Genomic DNA, 15555 nt, shown 5'->3' with positions numbered 1-15555 from the left:
TCGCGACCTTATTTCAGATTAAGGGAGGCTGTCCAGCTGATCCAGGAGCAGCTCCGCCTGACCGATCTCAGATCAGTCGCGGGGACGGAGGCTGTAATGGTGGACGTGCGGAGGGAGGGAACGTCTTCGCGGTGGGTGGGATTTGGCGTGAGTCCCCGCCCCTTGTGCTTCACACGCTCCGCCCTCCCCGGGGAGAAGACTGGGCTGGGAACAGTTGCAGGCCCCGCCCAGTGGGAGGGTTGGATTGCAAAGCCCCGCCCCGTGTGGGTGGTTTTATAAGTCGTCACGTTGCGATGCGGCATTGAAACGCGAGACGTGACGCTCAGCAGCTGAACAGGTCGCCGCCTTCAACTCCTCTTCCGCAGGTAAGACGGGAACCGTAACTGTCCGCGTCTCGGTAACGACGGGTCATATTTTAAATATCTTGTGGAATTAGTGGGTTTAAGTGTCTGGGGGCGGGGATCCGTGTACCGTTCTCTGGTGGTGATGGTCACGCGGCTCATGTTCGCACTTCCGTTAGTCAGAATCGCCATCACTTCCGCACCGTGTGTTTATTAAAAGCGTGTACTGGTGTACAGTGTGGGCTTTTTATTATCTCTTCTCGTGTTTCCTCTCCTGCCGTGTGACGTCACGGTGACACGCGCGGTGCCTACGTGCGGCAGCGCGAGTTCCGTTGGGCTGCGGATGGACGATGTGACGCACACGCACGTCCGTCCGTACGCGTCCATCTCGGTACGCACGTACACGTCCATGTCCATGTCCCACAAACGCACGCACGTACGCGTCCATGTCCCCACAAACTCACGCACGTACGCGTCCATGTCCCCACAAACGCACGCACGCACGTACGCGTCCATCTCGGTACGCACCTACGCGTATATCCACGCACGTAGTTCGCACAGGGTGATTTTGAGCCTGTGGTGAACAGATCCTGGTCTGATGCTTCCTGAGAGGAGATTTGGAGCGTGAACGGAACACTAATGCTGAACAGGCGCTTCTCACAGAGGCCTATTGAAGGCCTCCGAACATCCATGATTGGTTACTGAGCTCATGAGTCCCTCCCCCATTAATCACCATGGTGACGGTAGATGTGGTGAAGTGGGAGGGGCTGTTGTCCCTGCTGTTACGTAACCTGATTGAATGTGCAGAATGGAGGATTTTATGCCCGAGTTCCTCTCCATGGTAACCGCTTCAGAACGCTGTCACCGATTTATCACCTGATCCCGTCTCTCCCAGGCTCTACACCCGCTACCAGGATGACGCACCAGTACCCCGCTCTGAGCTCCGAGCAGAAGAAGGAGCTCCAGGAGATCGCCCAGCGCATCGTGGCTCCAGGAAAAGGCATCCTGGCTGCAGACGAGTCCACCGGTCAGTGCTGCTCGCATCTGCTGGGGTTCGGTCCCCCTAGTGGTGTGAATGCAGGACACTTGGCAACAATTAGGCATTCACATTTACAGTATTTACCAGACGCCCTTATCCAGACTGACTTACAGTCAGGAGTTACAGGGACAGTCCCCCCCTGGAGACACTCAGGGTTAAGTGTCTTGCTCAGGGACATGATGGTAGTTAGTGGGGTTTGAACCTGGGTCTTCTGGTTCATAGGCGAGTGTGTTACCCACTAGGCTACTACCACACCCACATTTATAGTGTATTTATAAGCCCCTCCTCTAATTTTGCTGCAGTAAATGTGCCTTATGTGTCTTTATTAAGAAATGTTACTGTTGATGAGTCGGACATGAATGACCTGGCTGCCTGGTTTAACTATAAATTAAGTCAGATGGGCCTTCATTAATTGTATTAAAAATTCTCCTTTTGAAAGTGAAGTGATGGTCACATGTGTTACACAGCAGCACAGCACACGGTGCACACAGTGAAATGTGTCCTCTGCATTTATCCCATCACCCTGAGTGAGCAGTGGGCAGCCATGACAGGCGCCCGGGGAGCAGTGTGTGGGGACGGTGCTTTGCTCAGTGGCCCCTTGGCGGATCGGGATTCGAACCGGCAACCTTCTGATTACGGGGCTGCTTCCTTAACCACTAGGCCACTGCTGCCCCGGACGAGTAAAGTAGCAGAGGATGTTTGTACAATTAATTAATATGTGGAAAATCTGTCCATCAACAGCGTTAGACAGACGCTCTTATCCAGAGTGACTTAATTTCCGTAATTTCCCTGTTTCAGTATTTCCTGAAAAGGAAGGTTTTTAAAGATCGGATGAGCGTTTTCACACGGCAGCTCAAGACCTTCCTCTTTAGAGAAGATTTAGATGAACTTGTGACCTTCTTCTTGTCTGACTTCTGTATAGAAACTAGAACAGAGTGAATAAAAAGGTTGTATTCATAGTTGGGGGTCCTAGTGAACCAGAACTGACCACTTCATCCATGGTGACATGGACGCACGTTGTAAGTCGCTCTGGATGAGGGCGTCTGGTAAATAACTTAACTCAGCCACTCCTGTCAGTGCTGATGAACCATAGAGCTGTTTCTGCAGACTGATTGTGTGTGTGTGTGTGTGTGTGTGTACAACAGGAAGTATGGCAAAGCGGCTGAACCCCATCGGTGTGGAAAACACTGAGGAAAACCGGCGTCTGTACCGCCAGCTCCTCTTCACTGCTGACCAGCGCATTGACAGCTGCATCGGTGGGGTCATCTTCTTCCACGAGACCCTGTACCAGTCCACCGATGACGGCACCAACTTCGCCAAACTCATCAAGGACCGCGGCATTGTTGTGGGCATCAAGGTACGTAGACGTGTAGGCGCGGCCCGCGGCCGGGTTCCCTGTTAAAGCTGCTCTGTGCTTTCAGGTGGATAAAGGTGTGGTTCCACTGGCAGGAACCAACGGTGAGACCACCACCCAGGGTGAGTGGGGCTACGCGGCGCTTCCCGTCTTTTCATGGCCGCCGGTGGCATGAAACTGACCTGTGTGTGTGTGTGTGTGTGTAGGGCTGGACGGCCTCTCGGAACGCTGTGCCCAGTATAAGAAGGACGGGGCCGACTTTGCGAAGTGGCGCTCTGTGCTGAAGATCTCTGAGACCACGCCCTCTGAGCTTGCCATCATGGAGAACGCCAACGTGTTGGCGCGCTACGCCAGCATCTGCCAGCAGGTGTCGCTGCCTCTGCATCTACACAACATTACATTTACATTTACAGCATTTACCAGACGCCCTTATCCAGAGCGCCTTACAACCAGTAGTTACAGGGACAGTCCCCCCCTGGAGACACTCAGGGTTAAGTGTCCTGCTCAGGGACACGATGGTAGTAAGTGGGGTTTGAACCTGGGTCTTCTGGTTCATAGACGAGTTTGTTACACGCTAGGCTACTACCACCCAGTAGTTACAGGGACAGTCCCCCCCTGGAGACACTCAGGGTTAAGTGTCCTGCTCAGGGACGCGATGGTAGTAAGTGGGGTTCGAACCTGGATCTTCTGGTTCGTAGGCGAGTGTGTTACCCGCTAGGCTACTCCCTGGTCTTGTCTATGTGGAGCGTGACACCAGCCTGTCTCTCTGTGCAGAACGGCATCGTTCCCATCGTGGAGCCCGAGATCCTGCCGGACGGAGAGCACGACCTCCGGCGCTGCCAGTACGTTACTGAGAAGGTGAGCAGGAGACGTGGAACGTGTGTCCTGGTCTGGAGACGCGGTTTTGAACCCCCTGTCCCCCCCAGGTTTTGGCTGCCTGCTACAAGGCCCTGTCTGACCACCACGTCTACCTGGAGGGGACTCTGTTGAAACCCAACATGGTGACTCCGGGCCACGCTTGCCCCACCAAATTCAGTAATGAGGAGATCGCCATGGCGACAGTGACCGCTCTACGGCGCACTGTCCCGCCTGCGGTCCCAGGTTGGACGGTTGAATGCTGCCGTTGCTTCACGATTGCTTCCCGTGTTGGTGTCAGGTCCTCAGCCAGGTGTTTTCTTCTCAGGTGTGACCTTCCTGTCTGGAGGCCAGAGCGAGGAGGAAGCCTCAATCAACCTGAACGCCATTAACATCTGCCCCCTGCCCAAACCGTGGGCTCTGACGTTCTCCTACGGCCGCGCCCTCCAGGCCTCCGCCCTCGGCGCGTGGCGTGGGGAGAAGGCCAACGAGAAGGCAGCCACTGAGGAGTTCGTCAAGCGCGCTGAGGTGAGGACGCCGGGACCGGCGCTCGGCCCCGCCCTGCACGCCGCAGACTAACGTACCTTCTGTCCCTTCAACAGGCCAACGGACTGGCATCACAGGGCAAGTACGTCTCCAAGGGCGGCAGCGGCGCGGCAGGGAAGTCCCTGTACGTGGCCAACCACGCCTACTGAGAGCATTCCTCCAACCACGAGTCACCGCTCATGTCACACGCCTGCTCTGTCCTCTGTACTTTAGTGTCTTGGAATGACCCACTAATAATAGTCATAAACCGATTCCGAATATCTAGCAGTTTATAGCATCGCTGGACAGGAGCTGATGGACCACTGCGCCCCCGTTGCACTCGGTATTTCCTCCCACTTGCTCACTCGTAAAGAAATGTTGGGGCGTTTCACCCTCGCAATGATGGATTTTGCTGGTTGTGTGTGCGCTGTGTTCTGTACATTTATAATGGTTAAATAGGGAAAAAATATATATATGTGTGTGTGTCTACATCTACACCCTAAATGTGCAGTCGTGTAGATCTGTGTGACGCTTCGTCTCTGTGCTCCCCAAATCCCTGCCCCACCCGAGGGCCCAGTCCCCCTGATCTGAGTGACTGTTGGCTGTATTGGACCAAGCTGGGCCCTGTGGGGTCGACCTGCTGCAGTGTTGATGTTTGTGACTGTGTTCTATAAGGACTTTGAGTCTTAGTTCAATCTAAAATGACAAAATTAAAAATGTTGATGATAACGTGATTGGTGTATTGATTTATTTATTTATTTATTTTAATTATTTACCATGTCTGGGTCTGAAACCACAAAATGTAATACTGAAAACCATGAGGTTTAAAAATGCTGCATTAGAGAAGAGCAGCGAATAAGCAATAAGAGACCTGCTTTAGAGACCACCTCCAGGCTCAATGTAAGAACTTCACTGAACCCCACGGTGAAAACCATATTATGGCTTCTAGCACCTTTTCCACATTATGTTGTTTTACAGCCTTATAACAATATGGATAAAAAAAAAAAAAAATCCCCTGAATTACATACAACACCCCATAATCTCAATGTGAAAAAAGTTCTTGCGGTTTGGCAAATTTATTAAAAATAAAAAACCTGACAACTGAAATGTATAAAGTTTTCACAGCCTTTGCTCAAAACTGTTGATTCACCTTTGGCAGCAATTACAACCTCAAGTCTTTTTGAATATGATGCCGCGAGCACACCGATTAAGTGGGGCGGGGTGGCCTAGTGGTTAAGGAGGCGACCCCTCCGGGTGCCTGTCATGGTGCCCATTGCTCACTCAGGGTGATGGTTAAATACAGAGGACACATTTCACTGTGTGCTGCGCTACAGTGTTTCACAATGACTTTCACTTCACTTTTTATCCTGGTTCACCCATTCCTCTCTGCTGCACCTCTCAAGCCCCATCAGGTTGGATGTGAAGTGTCGGTGCAGCCATTTTATGATCTCTCCAGAGAACCAAGTCTGGGCTCTGGTGGGGCCACTCGGGGACGTACACAGAGTTGTCCTGAAGCCACTCCTTTCATATCTTGGCTGCGTTCTGTCCCCCCAGTCTCAGTTCAAGAGTGCTTTAGGACGTCTCTGTACATTGCTGCAGACATCGTTCCCTCTATCCTGACTAGTCTCCCAGTTCCACAGCATGATGCTGACACCACCATGCTTCACTGTAGGGATGGTATTGGCCTTGTTTCCTCCGAACGTGACACCTGGCATTCACACCAAAGAGTTCAATCTTTGTCTCATCAAACCGAAATGTTGTTTCTCATGGTCTGAGAGTCCTTCCATATGGTCACTACCAGACAGGTCTGATTGGTGAAACACCGCACAGCAAAATATGTCCTCTGCTTTTAATAAGTAAAAACAGACGTTTTAGGGCATTTTAAAATAACATTTTTTTAATGAAATACCGATACCGATATCTCACCATACAAGTACACAGAGGCTAAAATGGCAAACGCACAATAAACAATACATCGCTGTATCATGAATTATATGAATATCATGCACCAAGTATGATCCATGCTTTGTGTTGATGGGTAAGCTGTGTTAATATAACTGTAATTATACAGCTCGAGGTCGGTGGAGGAATATGGTCAAAGTCTGGAAGTTGAAAGACTATAAACCCATTTTGAACTAAGTAAATAACAGCACACAGACAGTTGTGGAGAGATGAACTGCGCATTATAATCAGCAGTGAAAGTGAAGTGTGATTGAAACGTGTCCTCTTTATTTAACCATCACCATTGGTGACAGTTTCCTTACCCGCTAGGCCACCACTGTGACGGGGACAGTCCCCCTGTCCTGCTGAGGACATTCCAACCAATGACTGCGCGGCATCCGCGAACTCCCGCCCCCCTACTTGTGATTGGACAGCGTTTCCTAACGCAGCTTCTGATTGGTCAGCGGCCAAGACGGACCGGAAGTCTGTGGCCGTCGTTTCATTCGCGATGGCCGCGGTGGAAGTGGGTGAGTTTCCTTTTCATTCTTCCTCGTCGCCGCCGGTCTCCGCGGCCGCAGAGCGGAATGAAAGTCCGGCCTGTTCTCTCCGACCCAGAGAAGCAGCGCGGCCGCTCGGCCGCCGTCGCCATCGCCGCGCTGGTGATCGCCGCGGGGATCCCTCTCTGGTGGAAGACGACGGAGACGTACCGGGCCTGGCTGCCCGCGGCGCGGATCAGCGAGCTGGAGGCGCTGCAGGTGACACGGTCAAGCGACACTACAAGATATAAAATGTCGAGCACAGACAGTATGTTATTAAAGTTCTATTCCTCTTCTTAACGTCCCTTGACAGTGACAGTAAAGCTCAGTCTTACCTTCTAAAACTGCACAGGCGTCGCTAAAATATATTATATGTGGCAGGGACAGTCCCCGCCTGTCTGGTGGGGTTCATTTTACTCTCCATGATCAACACCCATCCTGCACCACAATATAAATGAATAGTCACTTTAATGCACACATTCAATTTGCACAACCCAGGAAAAATAACTGAGGCATAATGAGCTTGGATTGACAGTCTTATGAAGTGTTGGTCCATGCATTCATGACGTCAGGACATCATGAGCGTGCGCTGGTGATAACTAGTGTATAAGGGGCCATGGTTGGTAAGAATGAGACGGTAGCAGCGGTGGGACGTCTGTATGGGACGACGTCAGTGATCTGATGCATTAGAAGTTCTCACTGCCCGCTGTTATTCCTCCTCCATCCTCACACTGTTGTCTGGTGCAGCTTGAGCTCCGCGTGGAGGTCGAAGTCGTATTTGCCAGAGGAACCTTGAGCCCCGAGCAGCAGAAGAAGGTACCAGCCAGTCGGATGCGTGAGCAGCAGCAGCAGGTGGATGGTGAGGAGGACGGATGAGCTCCTCAGCTGCTCCTGAAGTTCAGATTGTTCACGCTTTTTATTCTACCTCAGATAAAACCGGCCTGAAGTTCACATATGAGACCAGGTTCCGCACGGCCACCGTCATGGAGGAGGATGCGCTGAATCAGCCCACTGCTGCAGGTCCGTCTCTTACTGCAATCGAACGATGTCCACAGATCGGGACCTAGTGGTCCAAATGATGGATTTCAATGATGAATATTTAAAGAACTTATGAAAGTTGCTGTAAATCTAAATCTTTATGCCTTGTAGAGGCTGACCACGCCCTTCACACGCTCACTGAGACATCCTGTGGTTCTGTGGTCATCTACATCATCCCAGAGGCTTCTGCTCTGCTCCCGCAGGTGAGGCTGCGGCCGTCCAGGGATCAGGCTCCTGTCTCCGCAGCTTTTCAACCCTTGTCTGTTGCAGGACATGCGGGTGTATGTGGGCAGGAGCCGGACGGCGTTGTTGAGAAGCCAGGTGGCGTCTGTGGTTGGGGCGGGGCTGCCGGAGGTGCTCGCTGCGCTGGACCCGCAGATGGAGCAGGTGCTGCAGACCATGAGCTTCAACCACCAAGACGTCACGGCCGCCCTCACTGACCGGCTGCGTCCAGGACTGTCCACCAGGGACAGCTTGGCTGACAGCATGAGGGCTTTCAAGTCCAGCCCTGGTAAGGTTTAACGTTAAGAGTGTACGGTGTACCAGATGGTTACATACACTGTATAAACGGTGACGTTTCCCCCACTATCTGACATTAAATCAGTTAGGATTCCCAAAATCATTTCTATTTGATAAATGTGGGAATAATGACGGTTTGTACAGCATTGTGCATTACTTTGTTTGAAGGCGTAGTAATCTTCATGGAGGTAGACTGTCCATCTATTCAGACAATCATACACAAGAACAAAACATGTCCAGCCATCAAACCAGGAAAGAGATGGCATCTGTGTCCCAGGAATGGGGCGGGTGGTAGTAGCCTAGTGGTGTAACACACTCACCTACGAACCAGAAGACCCAGGTTCGAACCCCACTTACTACCATCGTGTCCCTGAGCAGGACACGTAACCCTGAGTGTCTCCAGGGGGGGACTGTCCCTGTAACTACTGACTGTAAGTCGCTCTGGATAAGGACGTCTGGTAAACGCTGTAAATGTTGGTATGAAATAAGCATTTAAATCCTAAGTAGAAACAAAAGGCCTTGAAGCTGGTAAGAGTCATTAAAGTAAAGTGAAGTGATGTCACATGTCATACACAGCAGCACAGCACACGGTGCACACCTCTGTATTTACCCTTGATGAGCAGTGGGCACCATGACAGGCGCCCGGGGAGCAGTGTGTGGGGACGGTGCTTTGCTCAGTGGCACCTTGGCGGATCGGGATTCGAACCGGCAACCTTCTGATTACGGGGCCGCGTCCTTAACCGCTAGGACACCACTGGCCCCATTAAACAGCAGGGCTGCATTGGCCAGGAATGGACCCCGAGCCTCCCGCGTGGCAGGCCGCTGTTAAAGGTCCCCTATTATGGAATATTTTTTTGCTTTTATATCGTGTTAAATTGTCTTGTTGGTCCACTAATTCTGTATCTGAAGTCTCCTTCTGAAATTCAGTCTTGGTGCAGAATTACATCCACTTTGTTCCAGTCCCACAATGAGATTTCCCAGGATGCACCGCTTCACCGTCTGTAGCTTTAAATGCCAATGAGGAGGAGAGCGGCCAATAGAAGTTGAGGGAAAATTCACGGAAATGACGTCATCAACACCTTCCACCAACCACAATGTTTGGCGAGGACAGGAAGTCCTGTCTGTTTTTCCAGAAAAACATAAATGAACCCACCGGTTCCTCAGAGTCTCGCATGACGGACCTAAAAAAAATACATTTGTGCTCATTTTTACATCCAATCACCACGCAACTGCGATGCTTCTTACGTTCGGAAGCCATGACGCTCGGTGGAGATCATGTTTTAGGGGCGGGGCGAGCGAAGCATGAGAAACAGGGGCTAACGCCATACGCCATAAGGGGACGAATTCCAGTGAAGCATAATGAACAAACACGCGTTACACCGACCGCCATTTCTAGCCACGGCAGGACCATAGACAGGCCGGGGAACTCGTGTTAATGTTCAATCATCTCACAAAGTGAAATTGTCATGATACGGCCCTTTATGGACAACAGGGTCAATGTTTTGGAGTGGCCACCACATGAAAGCCGTACAGAAGAAAGTGTTGTGTAAATACGGGCTGGGTATGGAAGTGTTTGAGGAGACCTTCGTCTGGTTATCCAGGGTATGAAATCACCTTCAGCCTGCTGAATCCCGACCCCAAGCACCACCAGCTGCACTGGGACGTGGAGGCGGCGCTGGACGCCTACATCTACCCTCTGCTGCACAAGATGGCCCCCGTCGCCAACTTCTCCGTGGACTCGCAGGTACGCGGCTCTGGGCGAGTTGTGATGCGGAACCTGCTTTTTTTTAATCCACCTCCTCTTGTAGATCTTGTACTATGCGGTTCTGGGCGTGAATCCGCGCTACGATGCCTCCGCGTCTGCATACACGCTCAGCGCGGACAGCCTTGCACACGTCATTAACCCTGTGGAGGCTCGACTAGGTCGGTGTGTGTAAGAACGTCCTTTTTAAGGGATCTTTTGAGTGTTCTTTGTTATATTTTCTCCTGTCCTTCCTCAGGCTCGAATGCTGCCTCCTCCAACCCCGTCCTGAACTTCCTGCTGTACGTCCCCGACTCGCTCCACTCGCCCCTCATCATCAGGAATGACCAGAAGCAGGAGGTGGCGTCCAACGCCTTCCACAGCCCCCGCTGGGGAGGGATTATGGTACCAGCACGTCTCAGTGCTCATCATGGAACTGGTCTGATAATGCTGTTGTCCCAATTTCCCCTTCAGTCCCTTAGAACCGTTTTTATCTTATTTTATCTCACTGACGCCAACTGCAGGCTCACTCTACCACTCTATCACTCCTTCCCACCTTTTTTCTCCCTCCTACAGATGTTTTTGTGTGCAGAAGGGTCAAGTGTCGGGGTGTCAACTGTAGGGCCTGTCAAAGCCCATTGAGACGTACTGTACGTGATTATTACGCCCTGGTCTAGAACAGGAAAGCAGGAGAGAAACACTACGGACGTTTTTAACAATTGTAATAAGTAAAAAGAAATTCTTTTAATCCTGGACACAGAGACGAAACAAAGCAGTCAGGCCACTAAGAACAGGCCACTCCGACTGGACTTCTGTATTGCAGACAGGGGACGTTACAAGGACATCGTTCGTTACACAGATCTGACCACCACACATGAAGCTGAAGGAGACCTGAGACGTGTCCGGTGTGTTTTCCTGTCCTGGTTCTTTTAGGTGTACAACGTGGATGGCGCATATGGCAACGACACGCAGTTCCCAGTGGACATCGCCATTGACATGTCCAGAGTGATGGGCGTCTTCTTGTCACAGCTCAGGTGGCCTTTATTTGATACCTGCTGTCTTCTCTTGAACAGTCTGTATTGACTGACTGACTGGCTGTCTGTATGTGGACACAACAGGCTGATGCTGGGCTTCCAGCAGACTGGTGCTCCTCCAGGCTTCGTGCTGGAGGCCGCTGGCAGGGAGGGCGTGGCGGAATGGGAGCTGGACCGGCTGCTGTGGAGTCGCAGTGTGGAGAACGTGGCCACGGCCAGCGCCTCCATCACCTCCCTCGCTCAGCTGCTGGATCAGATCGCCAACATCGTCATCAACGACAACATCGCACAGCAGGTGAGTGGAAAAGGCCGGAACGCCACGCTGAGGCCGCGCGGACGTTCCTCACCCGCTCCTCCTGCCGCTCCCTCAGGTGGCCAGTGCCGTGACGGCGCTTCAGGCCGCGGTGGCCGAGCTGGAGGCGGGGAATCTGGCCCTCGCCCTGGAGCACAGCCGGGAGGCCATCTCCGCGTCGGAACGGGCCTTTTTTGACCCATCGCTGCTTCATCTCCTCTACTTCCCCGATGACCAGAAGTTTGCCATTTACATCCCCCTGTTCCTGCCCATGTGTGTCCCCATCCTGCTGTCTCTGCTGAAGATCTTTCGAGAGGTGCAGCAGCATCGTGCTGAGAAACGGGCCAAGCGGGATTGACGGATGTCGCACATCAGTGTCTGGACCGGATGGCCGTGCCACTTCTCAGATGTTTACATTTATTTATTATGGGACTCGTTTTACAAAATTAAACTAATTTAAAAAAAAATGATCTTCTCAATTTCATCTCTGCTATCGAAATATCACGTTGAAGTGAATGGGCTTTCTAAAATGTAGTTAATCCTAGTAATAAAATAATCCTTTCCCTGCGGATTATTTGCAAAAAGCCGTCGTCCGACGAGAGCCGTCTTTGCGACAGTTTGCGCCTCTGGGCGCCGCTTTACGGCAGGCTGTTTAGAAGCGCGTCAGCAGCGCGGGGAAGGAGCCGCGGCGCCATTTTGAGGAAGAATCGTTTCTCCTTTTTTGTGTTTTGTGAGTTTCGACTCGTCGCTACTTGTGACCAGGAGACATTTCCGCCAGTTCCCTGCGTGATATTCCCGTGTTGTGGCTGGTACTGGGTCGGCGGGGAGATGTCCGGCGGCGGGGTGATCCGAGGCCCGGCGGGGAACAACGACTGCAGGATCTACGTGGGGAACCTGCCACCCGACATCCGCACCAAGGACGTGGAGGACGTGTTCTACAAGTACGGGGCCATCCGCGACATCGACCTGAAAAACCGCAGGGGAGGACCGCCGTTCGCCTTCGTGGAGTTCGAGGACCCGAGGTGCGGAGGAGGTTCGGTGAAACGGGGCCTTGCGAGTGTGAAGATGTCTGCTGATTATTCCAGTGGTGCAACTTCTATTATACTGTAGCGCAGCTGGGCGATTGTTCCTGGAATTATTATGATAAACGCTAATATTTTAACTCATTAATTTAGCTTTTCTAATTCGGTTAACTAAAAAATAAACTAATACAACCCGAAATTAAAATATGACCCAGACAGGATCCTTACTAAATATGAATAAAAGCCCTAAATGAACACGTTAACGCCACTATTACGTACGACTTCCACGACTGCGAAGCAGCATGTAGTTTGATAAACTGGAGTAAATGAAGTCGCCGTGTCCGGTAGTCGAGGACCGCGGTGACGTCGCCGTGTCCGGTAGTCGAGGACCGCGGTGACGTCGCCGTGTCTGGTACTCGAGGACCGCGGTGACGTCGCCGTGTCCGGTACTCGAGGACCGCGGTGACGTGTCCGGTACTCGAGGACCGCGGTGACGTGTCCGGTAGTCGAGGACCGCGGTGACGTCGCCGTGTCCGGTACTCGAGGACCGCGGTGCCGTGTCCGGTAGTCGAGGACCGCGGTGACGTCGCCGTGTCCGGTAGTCGAGGACCGCGGTGCCGTGTCCGGTAGTCGAGGACCGCGGTGACGTGTCCGGTAGTCGAGGACCGCGGTGACGTCGCCGTGTCCGGTACTCGAGGACCGCGGTGCCGTGTCCGGTAGTCGAGGACCGCGGTGACGTCGCCGTGTCCGGTAGTCGAGGACCGCGGTGCCGTGTCCGGTAGTCGAGGACCGCGGTGCCGTGTCCGGTAGTCGAGGACCGCGGTGCCGTGTCCGGTAGTCGAGGACCGCGGTGACGTCGCCGTGTCCGGTAGTCGAGGACCGCGGTGCCGTGTCCGGTAGTCGAGGACCGCGGTGACGTGTCCGGTAGTCGAGGACCGCGGTGACGTGTCCGGTAGTCGAGGACCGCGGTGACGTCGCCGTGTCCGGTACTCGAGGACCGCGGTGCCGTGTCCGGTAGTCGAGGACCGCGGTGACGTCGCCGTGTCCGGTAGTCGAGGACCGCGGTGCCGTGTCCGGTAGTCGAGGACCGCGGTGACGTCGCCGTGTTGCTTCTTGTCTCCACAGAGATGCCGAGGACGCCGTGTACGGACGAGATGGCTATGACTACGACGGGTACCGCCTGCGGGTGGAGTTTCCCAGGAGCGGCCGCGGTGGGGGCCGTGGTGGTGGTGCCGGGGGCGGAGCGGGAGCCCCCAGGGGTCGGTACGGACCGCCGTCTCGCCGCTCGGAGTACCGGGTGATCGTGTCAGGTGGGTACCGCCGCGCCCGCCCGCCCGGGCGTACGTACGTGCCGGGACTGACCCGCCGCCGTGTCCCCGCAGGACTCCCCCCGAGCGGCAGCTGGCAGGACTTGAAGGATCACATGCGTGAAGCAGGTGATGTATGTTATGCCGACGTTTTCCGGGACGGCACCGGCGTAGTGGAGTTTGTGCGCAAGGAAGACATGACCTACGCTGTACGAAAGCTGGATAACACTAAGTTCCGCTCGCACGAGGTAGGTGGGAGGGGCGTGGCACGCGCAGGGCATAGCTGGTGGGAGGTAAGGAGGTTCGAGCTCCCTTGTTCCGTCCAGCTTCTCGGAAAGACTCTGCTGTCCTTGCAGGGCGAGACGGCCTACATCCGCGTGAAGGTGGACGGACCGCGCAGCCCCAGCTACGGACGCTCGCGCTCCCGCAGCCGGAGCCGCAGCAACAGCCGCAGCCGCAGCTACTCGCCGCGGCGCAGCCGGGGGTCGCCCCGCTACTCGCCGCGCCACAGCCGCTCCCGCTCCCGCACCTGAGCGCCGCCGGGACGGTCCAGTTCTCCTGTACTTACTAACGTTCACTTCCCGCCGCGTTTTATGTTCACTTTGATTTTTAGCCGGTTAATTTTGGGTCCTCCCCCCGATCCCCGCCTCCCCTCCACTCGACCCCGCCCGTCCCCTCTCTGTACTCGTCCTCTGTTCTGTCGTGTCCTGTTTCTGTTCGTTTAATGAAGGGAGAAGGTGGCCATTGATGTGTTTGAATTTGGGAGGGAACGTTGTTTTTGGTTTTTCAATGCTGTTCTATTTTTACCTTTTCATGTGTCTTTCTATAGACATCAGAGACGCAGGATTAAAGTGCTTTGGAATAAAGGATTGTGAAGCACAGTTCATTCATATTAGGATAAAGCGTTTGTGGAGGAGGAGGAGCAGGCAGTTCAATTAAGGAGGCAATGGTATGACAGCAAGTGGCTCAAGTCACCTTAAAACCAACAAAATGGCCGATCCTTTTCTGTGAAAGGCACAACTAGACGTGTAGCGCAGCTGTCATCGTTCTCATTTCCATTCACTAGTTCATCGACTGCTAAGCATGCATGTCTGAATGTTGCAATGCTTGTGCACCATACAGAGCTTTTGCTATTGTGTAAAATGGTTTTGGCCTATTTTTCTACCAAAATTTATTTTTAGCCCCAGGCAGCAGTAGTTGAAAAAGGAAAATGTGTGACAACTGATTTTTACCTGGAAAAGTAGCTAAAACGTGTGAATTTGCTTCCATATCCTCCATTTCCCCCATTCAGATGTAAAAGGTAGCAGTCCTGTGAACTGTGAACAGCTCCTACATGTATTTGTAGACATTTTTGCTAGTTTCTGATTCTAACTTGTTGCCTCCTTTTTTTGTTTTTATTTATTTTACTTTATTTTTTTGATTTTGCCGGTATTTCTAAGGTTTGGATTGGAGGGGCTCACTGTGTCCCGATCCTTGGAGCCGGATCATTGGATCAGTTCAGGATCAGGAGCAGGATTAGGATTAGGATAAGGATGGATACAAGGAGCGGGATCATATTACCGGGAGCGGGAACCGTAGGAGAGGATCCCAACCCCAGCCCACCCCTCACCAAACCACAGTTAAAGGAAGTTCAAAAACTTTCAAATTGGCTTCTGTAGTCCCAAATTCATTTTTTCTTTTTATGGAACCCCAGAGGAGTGTGCATGGGATCCAACGATTGATTTTTTTTTTTTTTTTTTTTATAATTATAATAAAGTTAATTTGGTGTTAAAATGGAGCAAAACAAGGAGGACCAGGAGGCTGGATCGATCTCCTAGGATGGAATCGGCATAAGGAATTTGGTAACTAGAAGGGTCTTGGTTGTGGGTGGGTGGGCAGTGTTCTGTGTTTATGAGGGTTTTGTTTTTGAGTTGCATTTAATCGATTAAAAACTCTTTACTCTTGTAGGGATTTAATGTGAGCAAAGTAATGCCCCCACCTACACAAACAATAAAAAAAGATGAAAAAGTCA

The 15555-nt window shown here is 52.5% G+C and overlaps 3 protein-coding genes across 9 annotated transcripts; all 3 read left to right on the top strand.

The window, feature by feature from the left end:
• Positions 1-137: 137 nt before the first annotated feature.
• LOC114782991 (fructose-bisphosphate aldolase C-B) lies at positions 138-4848 on the top strand. Its single transcript, XM_028968640.1, has 9 exons — positions 138-365; positions 1237-1368; positions 2526-2737; positions 2802-2856; positions 2941-3101; positions 3509-3592; positions 3661-3835; positions 3918-4117; positions 4192-4848. The coding sequence occupies exons 2-9, from the start codon at positions 1257-1259 to the stop codon at positions 4282-4284; spliced, it is 1092 nt and encodes a 363-aa protein (XP_028824473.1). The 5' UTR covers positions 138-365; positions 1237-1256; the 3' UTR covers positions 4285-4848.
• Positions 4849-6532: 1684 nt separating this feature from the next.
• Positions 6533-11682, top strand: LOC114783001 (GPI transamidase component PIG-S-like). 3 transcript variants are annotated; one of them, XM_028968658.1, is made up of 12 exons: positions 6533-6582; positions 6671-6810; positions 7339-7450; positions 7522-7611; positions 7741-7832; positions 7900-8140; positions 9750-9892; positions 9957-10071; positions 10149-10294; positions 10823-10923; positions 11008-11218; positions 11295-11682. In XM_028968658.1, exons 1-12 carry the CDS (start codon positions 6564-6566, stop codon positions 11571-11573), a joined length of 1689 nt encoding a protein of 562 aa, XP_028824491.1. In that variant the 5' UTR covers positions 6533-6563; the 3' UTR covers positions 11574-11682. The 3 variants fall into 3 exon arrangements, with proteins under 3 accessions (XP_028824491.1, XP_028824490.1, XP_028824492.1); XM_028968657.1 differs by having other exon boundaries at positions 6541-6810; XM_028968659.1 differs by lacking the exon at positions 6533-6582 and having other exon boundaries at positions 6796-6810; positions 7339-7443.
• A 178-nt stretch (positions 11683-11860) lies between these two features.
• LOC114783002 (serine/arginine-rich splicing factor 1B) lies at positions 11861-15555 on the top strand. 5 transcript variants are annotated; one of them, XM_028968664.1, is made up of 5 exons: positions 11861-12237; positions 13363-13547; positions 13620-13792; positions 13901-14493; positions 14984-15555. In XM_028968664.1, exons 1-4 carry the CDS (start codon positions 12044-12046, stop codon positions 14075-14077), a joined length of 729 nt encoding a protein of 242 aa, XP_028824497.1. In that variant the 5' UTR covers positions 11861-12043; the 3' UTR covers positions 14078-14493; positions 14984-15555. The 5 variants fall into 5 exon arrangements, with proteins under 5 accessions (XP_028824497.1, XP_028824495.1, XP_028824496.1 ...); XM_028968662.1 differs by having other exon boundaries at positions 13620-14104; positions 14374-14493; XM_028968663.1 differs by having other exon boundaries at positions 13620-14104.

The sequence above is a fragment of the Denticeps clupeoides genome, unplaced genomic scaffold, assembly GCF_900700375.1.
Source record: "Denticeps clupeoides unplaced genomic scaffold, fDenClu1.1, whole genome shotgun sequence".
NCBI lineage: Eukaryota > Metazoa > Chordata > Actinopteri > Clupeiformes > Denticipitidae > Denticeps > Denticeps clupeoides.
The sequence above is the reverse complement of the archived record's forward strand: the minus strand, read 5'-3'. Positions and strand labels throughout refer to the sequence as shown.